Source organism: Musca autumnalis, unplaced genomic scaffold (genome assembly GCF_047663935.1).
Source record: "Musca autumnalis isolate F117 unplaced genomic scaffold, ASM4766393v1 scaffold_3, whole genome shotgun sequence".
Taxonomy (NCBI): Eukaryota; Metazoa; Arthropoda; class Insecta; order Diptera; family Muscidae; genus Musca; species Musca autumnalis.
In genome coordinates, this window is record NW_027411866.1 from 34593055 (window position 1) to 34605125 (window position 12071).

The 12071-nt window shown below is 36.9% G+C and overlaps 1 protein-coding gene across 1 annotated transcript; it reads left to right on the plus strand.

Annotated features, from left to right (window-relative positions):
• Positions 1-207: 207 nt before the first annotated feature.
• On the plus strand, positions 208-5630 carry LOC141399676 (uncharacterized). The gene is made up of 5 exons (XM_073978844.1): positions 208-258; positions 344-416; positions 574-662; positions 923-1062; positions 5508-5630. Exons 1-5 carry the CDS (start codon positions 208-210, stop codon positions 5584-5586), a joined length of 432 nt encoding a protein of 143 aa, XP_073834945.1. The 3' UTR covers positions 5587-5630.
• Positions 5631-12071: the final 6441 nt, after the last annotated feature.

The window sequence follows — 12071 nt, forward strand, 5'->3', positions numbered from 1 at the left end:
AAATTGTAAAAACTTTTTTGTTCAGGAACAGAGCTTATGTAAAAACGTTACGGTTTTTTGTGTAAATATCTTTCTATTGGTCCTCAAAACAAAATTCCGTCAAAATATGCAATTTTTTAAAATTTTGGTCTTTGCAATACATTTGTTGTCTAACTGTATGAATAAATATAAAAACACACATTACTTTCGATATTTGCAGCAGTGACAATGAGAACTTTGGTAATTTTATTTGCAGTCGTCACTTCTTGTTATGGATTTGTAGGTTTAATAAAAAAATATTTAAACAAAATTATACACAAAATTAATATTCGTATATTTATCAATTCGTCCTTCGCATATTTAGGAGGTGAGATGCTTGGATAGCTACTTGGCCACAGTTTTCGAAGAATGTACATTTGAGCATGGTGGAAATGAAGGTGAGTACATGTGACGACACATTCTTAAGTTATGAAGGAGGTGGATATACGAGGTGGGAAAATCTAAAAGTAGTAATATCAATATCAACCATATCCATCACCTGAGGATTCCTATTTTATATTGAAAATCTCAATTCTTAATTTTTATCTGTTACAGCCTTTACCTCTAACTGGGCGGCTCTGAAAGAGGCAACCGATGATAATGAAAAATGTTTCCGTGCTTGTGTTTTTAGGAAATGTGACTTTGTAAGTTCTTCTTCATTCAATAAAAAAATTTCAATAATTTAATTAATTGAGCTTTCGCGACCTATGGAGTGGTATTGAAAAATAATATCTAACAAAATTGCAGACATCCAACCAATGTGTTAAGATCGTTTCGGCGGTATATTAGATGAGCTGTTCAGGCCATGATAGCAATATTAATTAAGTCAATTAAAAATATCACAAATAATAACTTTCACCCTAAAAGACAAAAAATATATTTTTTATTATTTTTTTATTTTTAGTTTGATGAAGAATGGAAAATGAAACCTGATGTTCCATTAGGCTTAGGTTTGGTGTTAAGTGCTGGCATTAAGGTTAAAGCTCCAGCGATAATAAAAGCTGCTCACACTTGTAGAGGTTTAATGGAGTATGAAAATAACATGTGAGTATATGTATATCTGTGTATATTTATACCCTATACCACAATGTGGAAAAGGGTATTATAAGTTTGTTTTGGTAAAAATTCATGTAACACCGCGAAATATTCGTCGGAGACCCCCAATGTGGTATACCAATCTTCATATCTCGACGAGATAAAGCGATTTTGAGATGTGTGTCCGTCTGTCCATTATAAATTGTAAACACGCTCCAGGCCGCAATTATGGACCGATCGTCACGAAATTTTGTATGGAGGTCGGGTTCAGATCAGAATAGATCCCTATTCTTATTGGTGATGATCATGAAATATTTAGCGGGTGAAATGGACCAAAAACATAATATTTATCCAATTTTCTAGCGGCTCTGTAGGTCTCAATAATAGTCCGATCAACACGTAATTTTAAATAAGGTAAGAGTATATCACAAAGGAGAAGCTTGCAATTTGAGATGGCGATCGGATAATATTTAGAGGGTTAAATGGACCAAAAATTTTGTGTAAAAATTGTGAAAATTTTTAATATACAGCTTATATCTTAATTCCTGGAAGTGACATTCCGGACATGTGAGATATACTTGAAAGTGGAACGCTTGACCTTTCAATTGATGCCAATTATGTTGGTGTGCATGATCAGATAACAGAGTTACAGACTGTGATTTTGCCAGGTCACCGGCGGGTATGGTAGGAGGGCATTCTGTCGTCACTTCCATGTGGGTTACGACGGGATTCCCTCCCTCACACGACGTGGGAATTTCACTAACCGGAAAATCCTTAATCGTTAAGTGAGGATATTTTCTTTCGAACCTCCTCACAAACTTTTGGTTTTTCCGAATTAATTTAAATTCCCTATCGGTGATTAATTTGGGATCTTTGTTGACATATCGCTTGCAATATGAAATCGCAAAACGATAGTCCTTTCTATCCATTGTCTCTTTGCTTGCGCTTTTTGAGGTTGAAGGTTTTTGAGACTCATTCATGTTGTCCATGGTTGCGTCACACTCTCCGACAACTTCATACACCGCAGTTTGCCTAGGAAGCAATGGTGGTTTTTCTCCTGAACAAACTGGAGGAGCGTCCTTTTCAGGCAGAAGTGGCGACTCAGCTTGACCGGCAGAGGGAATAATGGTGGTTTCCATTAATTCTTCCTCGTTGGTTAAAGTTGAGTCATTTAGCTCGTCGACCTGTTCGCCATCCAAATTTGTTGGTGAGAGAAAGTTTTCTTAATTTTGGATAAGAGGACCCTACTTTGTCTATTTAGACTGTCATTGATAATGTCTAAAGTATGACTGTCGACATTGCCCCTAGTTGGGGTACCACGCGAAAAGGAGGGGGAATTTGCTAGAGAATTGTCCGTGTCCATGTTCCTAATCGTTAACATCAGTCGGATTTTTTTGTTTTTTAGGGGGTTTTTGTTTTTTTGGGGTTCTTTTTAAAAGTTCTAGAATCCATAAGTTGCGTAGTTTACTGGAAGGTCAGGAGGTCAAACGTGGCATTGACTCCTTACCACGGTAGGGGCTTGAAAAACAGGTTCGTTACTCGTTGATTCGCCCAGGTGTCAACGAGGCTCCGTTCGAATACAGTTTTAGGTACCCCACTGCAAACCTTAAACACCGATAGGCACGAGTATTACGCATAACACCCCGGTGTTGGGGGATCTCTAATGGGTAGGAGATCACTACCTGGATAACCTTTGGTCAGTGGCACTTTCCCGTTCTCAAAAAGTCGTGTAGAACGGAGCTCTGCTAGTCCGTTTAAGATGCCATGTCGAGTATCGAGAAATCGCGACCCAAGCCCCTGTATCGCGTCAAGATTGTTACCCCTACTTATTGTCTCTCCAAAAGTTTATGTAACACCACGTCCTAGACGCCTTATTTGGTATGCCGAAATTCATATCTCGACGAGATAAAGCGATTTAGCGATGTGTGTCCGTCCATTAAAAATTGTAAACAAGCTTAAGGCCGCAATTATGGACCGATTGTAACGAATTTTTTATGGGGATTGGATTCGAGCCAGAATAGAAATCATTAGTTTTTGCTGATGATCGTGAAATGTTCAGGGGATGAAATGGACCAAAAACAAAATTTTAACCAATTTTGTAGCGGCTCTGTAGGTCAAAATCATAACTCGCAAAATTTTAAACAAAGTTTGAGTTCATGATGAAGAAGAAGCGTACAAACCAACGTGAAGATCAGATAATACTTAGCGGGTTAAATGGACTGAAACTTTTGTGTGAAATTGGTAAAAATTTCAATAAAGTAGCGGTTAAACAACGGAAGTAGTAGTACTACATAAGTGGTTTTCATTACATTTTAGTTTGTGTGAACTAAATTTTCCTTTCCTGCTTCAAAAATGTCTTTGTCATGCTAGATAACTTTTTGGTTTTGGTCATAAGTATTATACATTACATCTCTGATATTTGATAATTAGATTTTCACAATCATTGAAAAGAAGTTCCGTGGAGAGCGATTGTCCAGGGATAGTGGTATAGGGTATCCCATGGTCGGCTACGTCCGACTATAGACTTTTCTTACTTTTTTATGTATCAGTCGGTTATTTTGACGATAATCAAACCCTTATTATAAAAAAGTATAAGAACGGCGTTAAGTTCGGCTGGATCGAACTTTTTATAATCTCCACCGGGAACTACGAGTATATAGAAGTAAATTGGAGCAATTACTGTCCTATTGTTTATGAAAGTACTAAGCTCATCGTCTCTACGATAAGGCTTGTTTCTTGGAGCAGGAGAATATCTTAGCAGATGACAATCTCTTTATATTGATAATTTTCTTCGTAGAGGTATTCCATTGAGATTCCAAATTCAGAAGGAAAACATAGCAAACCTTTTAAAAAACTATCATGGGGTGTTATGGTTGTTCTTTCCAAAATATGGATCAATATTTACAATTTTCCTCTGACGAAATTTTGACAAAAAAAGAAACCTTGAAATGCATCAAATTTGCCAAAACCGGTTTATGAGGGCTAGACTATACCCAGGATATAAATGGATAGTTTTTTGTAATTAAATTTTCTGTCTTTGGGAACACAAAATTCCAATTAACAACCAAATCGGTAGAAAAAGGTGGCTAAAATCTTCAAACAATTTTGTATCAAAAAATTTGAATAAGTCAACTTTCATATAAGAGTACCACCCCTTATATGAACTTGCACTTATACTGATTTTTGCAAGGTATGTTTTTTACCCCTTGCAAAAACTAAATACGAAATTTCAATTGTTCCGGTTGAACAATATGACCTAAACATTAAAAATACCGAAAGTCGGGAGGTACCGTTCTATGGGGTGCTATTTAAAGACGTGGACTTATACCGACAAATTTCAGGTGGAAAGTTTTTTATCTCCAACGAAGACTAAATACCAAATTTCAGCCATTTCGGTGGGATATTGAGACCATAACCTTCAAAATACCGAAAATCGGGAGGTACGCTCCTATAGGACCTATATGAAAACGTGGACCTATACCGAAAAATATCAGTTAGAAAGCTGTAAACCCCCAACGAAGACTAAATACTAAATAAATAAAACCGTCAAAATTCCGAAAATCGGGAGGCACACTTTTATGGGGCTATATGAAGGCATGGATGGACCTATATCGCCAATTTTCAGGTGAAAATTTGTATACCCACAACGAGACTAAAAACCAAATGTTAGCCATTTCAGTGTGAGAATGAGGCCCTCCCTTTCAAGGTGTGGATTTATTAAGAACATTTCCCTTCAAGGCGTGGATATATTAAAAAATATTTTTACCTGACCATTCCCTTCAGGGCGTGCATTTATTAAAAATATTTGTACCTAGCCCTTCCCTTCAAGGCGTGAATATATTAAAAAATAGTTTTACCTGGCCCTTCCCTTCAAGGCGTGCATTTATTAACAATATATTTTAACGCGCACCAATGTGGCCCTTCTTAAAACTTGATCTAAGTTGGTAAGACTAAAAACCAAATGTTAGCCATTTCAGTGTGAGAATGAGGCCCTCCCTTTCAAGGTGTGGATTTATTAAGAACATTTCCCTTAAAGGCGTGGATATATTAAAAAATATTTTTACCTGACCATTCCCTTCAGGGCGTGCATTTATTAAAAATATTTGTACCTAGCCCTTCCCTTCAAGGCGTGGATATATTTAAAAATAGTTTTACCTGGCCCTTCCCTTCAAGGCGTGCATTTATTAACAAAATATTTTAACGCGCACCAATGTGGCCCTTCTTAAAACTTGATCTAAGTTGGTAAGAAATATTAAGCTGTGCAAAGTTTGAACCCAAATTGATTAGACTCTTTGAGAATTATTACGTAAGCCAGCTAGATGGATGATTAACCCATATCAATATACCATGTTTGAAATGGATTTTGATGACACATTAACGAATTAAAGACACGCCGTGCTCTATAAGGAAATAGAATTAAAATATCAATAATTATTCTTTTTTTTTTCTTTCAGATGTGAAAATAGTGAAAACTGGTCCAGATGTATGGTTAAACAATGTGAACATTGCGGGTTAGAACTTACACTTTATTAATAAATAAATAAGTAAAAAACAAAAATTTTACCACTTTTATTTGATGTATATATGGCAATATTCAAAAAAGTTTTACAATCGTTGAAGTTGAGGTTCACCATTTAATAAGTCGCGAACTGTTAATATATTTTATAAAATATGAATATATTTATATTAATTGAAGTGTTTTAGCCACGATCTCATAATATGGACCATAACAAATAATTTTCGTGGAAGCTGCGTTGGTGGTAATATAAAAAAATGGGAAAAATGTGTTGAAGTAAACAAGTTTTTTTGTGTTCTTTCTAGATTTCTGGCCAAACCACGCAAAATTCGAACCTGTGTTCAAAGAAAGAACTAAACAATACCCCTTGGGCAACATGGTTCTAGTGTATGACTTTTGGATATAAACACTGCATCCCCCTAAAATCGATGCTGAAATTTTGAAGTTTTGATTTCAGTGTTTTTCGAATTTTTCTTATAATTAGAGGGTGCAACTAGATAATAATCGAAACCAGTTTATAGGATTGTAGAATTCGCGATTCCACGTCGTTCGATGTATATCTCATGAGTGTGCTCCGTACAGCTTCCTAGTAATAGGAGTCCAAAGTCGAAAATTTGGTCCGTAAATTTTCTGAAAAAACCTATTTTTTGGCTTTAAAATTTACAACTGTCGTACAAGTACCCCTGAACCCCGCGTGATTTTAGTTTTTTTACGTGCCGGGTCTAATAAGCCCTTCCGCGATCGAATCCATTCACGAAAACGCCGGATATAGATACCTTGAAAGTAAGAAAGTCTGCAAAAATATATTTTGACAATTCCGCGAATTGAACCGCGATTTTCTTTGATTATTTTTACATAAATGTAATCCTTTATACGCGATTATAAAGGATTTTTTTTTTATTCCTTGTTTATTCCTCTTGGGAACATAGGACTTCTACAAAGTTATTCCATCTTAATCTATCATGACATAATACTTTAATTTCATCGAATGATTTGTTTGCCTTCTTCAGGTCTGCATGCACTGTTCTCCGCCAAGTATTCTTTGGTCGGCCAGTGCGCCTTGCTCCTTGGGGATTCCATTCAAGGGCTGCCCTTGGAATAGCTTCTGGGGGCTTTCGGAGGGTATGCCCAATCCATTTCCATTTCCGCCTCATGATTTGCTTTTCAATCTTCTCTTCATTAGTCAAGGTAAGCAGATCAACATTGGAAATTGTTCTTGGCCAAAATATTCCACATATTATCCGTAGGCATTTGTTGACAAAAGTTTGCAGCCGTTGGGATATGCTCTTAGACATGAGCCATGTTTCGCTTCCGTATAAAAGTGTGGACTTAACGCATGAATTAAAAAGTCTTATTTTTGTTTTAAGGGAGATCTGAGTAGTAGGGTGGGGCGATTTGTGTGGAAGGAAAAAAACCTTAATGAGCCCTTCGCGTTTCTGATTCCTGGGATTGAACTGAGCAAAAAAGTCTACTGGACCATATATCTACCGTGAAAATCGAGCCTCCCGATTTCGACTTTAAGTTTTTTATTGACGTTTTTTGGATATTTTGGCATATAACAGCCAAACCATTGAGATTTTCGATCCAACACAAAGACAAACATTGTAGCGAAGACAGTAATTGAAAACTCTCTAATACATCGCAAAAGCATTGGAACGCTCCTTCAGACAGTTTTGGGCTTAAGAATGTGCAAACTTTTCGGAAAATGTCGATAAATGACATTGTGCTACAAAATTTGACCCGAAAAATATTCAAGTGTTCTGATGCAAAATTATATCGTGTTGGGATCAATGGACAACGACAATGCCTTTATTTCGTTTGTGTCACTTCGTTTTATTTTTTTATAATGGTAAAAGTAGTGAAAATCTGAGTTTCTTACATTTTCAAATTTAAACGGGCATATCTTATTTTTTCCACAACGGATTTCTTTTGATCCTTCTTCCTTTTAAAGTGGTGAATAATGTCTTTTGAATAAGCTATTATTGTTTCAAATCGGTCAACAAATGGCTAAGTTATAGTGGTTTATTTCTGAAAAACCCCACAAAAACCCTATAAAGGAATTTCTCATAATTTTGAAAATAAATATTGAACAAAACAAAAAAACATTATATTTTTGAAAATTATGAGAAATTCCTTTATAAGTTTTTTGTGGGGTTTTTCAGACATAAACCACTATAACTTAGCCATTTGTTAACCGATTTAAAACAATAATAGCTTATTCAAAAGACATTATTCACCCCTTTAAAAGGAAGAAGGATCAAAAGAAATCCGTTGTGGAAAAAATAAGATATGCCCGTTTAAATTTGAAAATGTAAGAAACTCAGATTTTCACTACTTTTACCATTATAAAAAAATAAAACGAAGTGACACAAACGAAATAAAGGCATTGTCGTTGTCCATGGATCCCAACACGATATAATTTTGCATCAGAACACTTGAATATTTTTCGTGTCAAATTTTGTAGCACAATGTCATTTATCGACATTTTCCGAAAAGTTTGCACATTCTTAAGCCCAAAACTGTCTGAAGGAGCGTTCCAATGCTTTTGCGATGTATTAGAGAGTTTTCAATTACTGTCTTGGCTACAATGTTTGTCTTTGTGTTGGATCGAAAATCTCAATTTTTTGGCTGTTATATGCCAAAATATCCAAAAAACGTCAATAAAAAACTTAAAGTCAAAATCGGGAGGCTCGATTTTCACGGTAGATATATGGTCCAGTAGACTTTTTTGCTCAGTTCAACCCCAGGAATCAGAAACGCGAAGGGCCCATTAAGGTTTTCAAATCGCCCCGGCCTACTGAGTAGCCCTCCAGGTCTTGTTTAGACGACCAAAAGCAGATCTCGCTTTTTTGAGTCTGTTTGTTACATCTTCTTCCGCGCTGTTGTTGGTTGCCATTGTACTTCCCAGATAGCAGAAATTGTTCGTATAGCTAATTATGTGATTTTCAATCACGAAGTGGTTGTCTATTATGTTGTTTAATCTCATCGCATATGTTTTTTCTGTATTGATTTCAAGACCGACCTTTTTCGCTATGTTAACCAGGTCATTAAGTTTGCTATGCATATCTGTAAATTTATGAGACAGTAGACATATGTCGTCCGCATAATCTAAGTCTTCTAGATATTGGTTGAAGTTCCAGACAATTCCTCTTTTCTGCTTGCTCAGTTTTATCATTATCTCGTCAAGAACGATGGCAAAAAGTAGCGGTGATAGTGGGCATCCTTGTTTTACACCGGCGTTGGTACGAAAAGGTTCGCTGATCATCCCATTGTGCCTCACATGCAAAGAAGCATTTTGGTACATCGCTCGTATTAAATTAACAATTTTTTGTGGAACGCCCTTCGAGTACAATGCATTCCATATTGCTGTCCGCTTTATCGAGTCAAAAGCTTTTTTGAAGTCAACAAAAACGAGATAAAGCGGAGATCTCCATTCTACAGACTGTTCCATAATTATTCGGAGTGTGTTCGTTTGATCCAAGCAGCTTCTATGGGGCCTAAAACCTGCTTGTTCTTCTCTCAATGCTTCTTCAACACATTTCAATCTATCGTTTATGATGGTAGCCATTATTTTATATATGGTATTTAAGAGTGTTATACCCCTCCAGTTGTTGCAATCTGTGAGATCGTTCTTTTTGGGGAGTTTGATAATGGCTCCTTTTGTCCATGCATCTGGAAGGTTTTCATGCGTCCATGCATGTTGTATATATGGTGCGAGTATTACGCTGCTGCCAAGGAGTTTGTTTGGAGCAGTTCGGTTGGGATTCCGTCTTCTCCCGGAGCTTTATTTTTCTTTAACTTTGTTATGACGCTTTTTATTTCGTCGACGTCGGGGGTGGCCTCAGTGATGTTGTTGTTAATTTCTGGGCGAATTATTGCTTCGTAACGAGTAGAATCGTCGTCATAACTTATAGTTTCAAAGTGTTGTTTCCACCTTCTTGTTTGTTCTTCTGTTGTTGTAAGCAGTTTGCCGTTGGTGTCTTTTATCAGTTGGTTTTTGTGCTTATTGCTATTTGATATATGACCGATTATTTGATGTAGTTCTCTCATGTTGTTGGCTCCGGCAGCGGTTTCCGCTTGACTGGCTAGGTTCCTTAGATACGCTCGTTTATCATTTCTGGCCGATTTTTTAACTTTCTTTGCTACCTCTTTATATTTGCTTATAAAGTCCATGTTGTCGTTCTTTTGTATTTTTAATTGGTTCCGTTTCTCTATTAGGTTCCAAGTTTCATTTGATATCCAGGGTTTTCTGTTTCCTTTCTGTATATAGCCTATGTTGCTCTCTCCAATTTCATTTAGTAGTATACAGGTTTCTTCCCATGTTCGATTTTCTGATGGTACACATCTTTCTAACGTTTCTCCGACTTCGTCATTTTTCATAGTGTTACGCAAGATTGCTACATTGAGGCGTTTTTTGTATCCTTCTTTGTTCCTTCGAATAATCTTTTGTAGTTTTATTTTTATTGTGGCTACCACTAGTTCATGGTCGCTGTCCATATCTGCTCCTCTTTTGGAACGTACGTCCTCTAAGCTCCTTCTCCATTTGCCGCTGATACATATGTGATCTATTTGGTTTTTAATACTTTCATTAGGCGATGTCCATGTGTATTTGTTTATATTTTTGTGAGGAAATATTGAGCCTCCTATTACAAGATCAAACGTTTGACATAGCTCAACAAACCTTTCCCCATTAGAGTTTATCGCACCAATTGCATGTGTTCCCATAATCTCACTCAATCCCGTGTTGTTGCTGCCTATTTTTGCATTGAAGTCTCCAGTGAGCATTATTATATCTCTTTTTGGGGTCTGGTGTAGGGTGGTTGTGAGCTGGTTATAAAATTCATCTTTAATTGCGTCCTCAGCCTCTTCCGTCGGAGCGTAGCATTGGATTATAGTAATGCATTTCTTTGCTTTGGTATAAAATCGAGCAGTAATGATACGGTCTGAGACAGGGTCCCAAGATTTGAGAGATTGGTCATGTTGCTTTGCTATCAAGAAACCCACTCCGCTTTCATGCTTCGAGTCTTTACCACTATACAACACGACATTACCATTTTTTGTCGTGATTTTGTCGCTCTTGAGCCATCTCATCTCACTTATTCCCAGAATAGCTATGTTGTATTTACTCAATTGTTTTTCAAGTTGCGCTAATCTTGATGTCTCTCTTAGCGTTCTTTCGTTCCATTGTCCTATTCGTATCCTTTTCCGTGTGCCAATAGTCGTCATCGAGTTGTGGGGTTCATTTACGTTTATTTCTGTAGAAGTTTCTGTAATCGTTGTGAATTTCGGATTAGTGGGTGATTGGCCTGCTGAATCCTATGATGGTACTGGGGCTGCCAGATTAGAGATGCCATCCCACCTCAATCATTCACATTTATAAAGCGAACCGCTTGCTCCAAGACCGACGTCCGCATTCCGCTGTACGAGTGCCGCTTGCACGGGTTCCGTTACGCCACCCGCTAACCAAAGATAGCCATACCGGTCGCTGCGACTTCTGCCCATCGTTTGTACTAAGGGACCAGCTGCCGTCCCCTAGGCTAGATTTTGGTCACCCTCGGGTATTTTATTTCCCCGATATCCATCTTGCATTATCTGCAAGTAGAACGTCCCCAATTCGCCAATGGGAGGGTCCCGATGGGGGATCTAGCAAACCCCACACGGGAAAGGATTAAAGGATTACACCTTTGCCAAATAGGTGTATCACAAAATACAAAGATTCAGGAGTAATATCCCTATTTATCCCAAAATAGAATGCGGTGGCACATCCGCAGTTCTTGACGAATCTGTCTAAAATAATTTATATTGACGTATTTTTAATAGGCGGCCATTGAAATCGGATGCACCTTATAATCATATGCACATCGCGCTTAAAGGTTTTTTGAATAGTAAGATGCAACTGATGGCACACTTTGGCCGCTGAATAAAACATGGGAAAATCCATGCATATTGATAGACATGGACTCTCTGTATCCGAAAAGCACATGCACCTCAACTGATTTAAACGGATTCGCGAATTACACGCATTTTAATTTTTGTGTTTTTTCTTTGATTGTAATTTCAATATTACTCTCTACTTCTTATTTCTATTGCTTATCACAGAAAGCAAATATACTTTCACGATGACAAATTATTTTCCATGTAATAGTTTTAGCAAAATACTTCAGGTTTTGTATGGAAAATTAGCGAAATTGTAGAATAACTCCCAAAAATGTTTCTCCAATTTTTCGCATTAAACCAAAATATATATTATTGAAATAAATAATCAACAATAAGTTTTCGTCTTTCGTTGTTGCTGTAATATGCATGGAATGAACCCAATCTTTATAATTTTGGTCTCACATTTGTCTATGCGTTGTCTAGATTCTGTACGTATTTTCAATTTATTTTTTAGAGATTTTTATGGAGTCTGAATTAGAATAAATAAAATTTACCCCAAGATTTCTTCATTATTTTTTTATTTTCCGCGTGAATAAAAATGAGTGGAGAGGGGGATTCCAAACCA

Bases quoted from the DNA above. Each gene is read 5' to 3' on its own strand.
- LOC141399676 (XM_073978844.1), top strand. From the start codon at position 208: ATGAGAACTTTGGTAATTTTATTTGCAGTCGTCACTTCTTGTTATGGA. The intron at 259-343 runs GTAGGTTTAATA...TCGCATATTTAG, and splicing joins TCACTTCTTGTTATGGATTT to GAGGTGAGATGCTTGGATAG. The intron at 1,063-5,507 runs GTGAGTATATGT...TTTTTCTTTCAG, and splicing joins ATGGAGTATGAAAATAACAT to ATGTGAAAATAGTGAAAACT.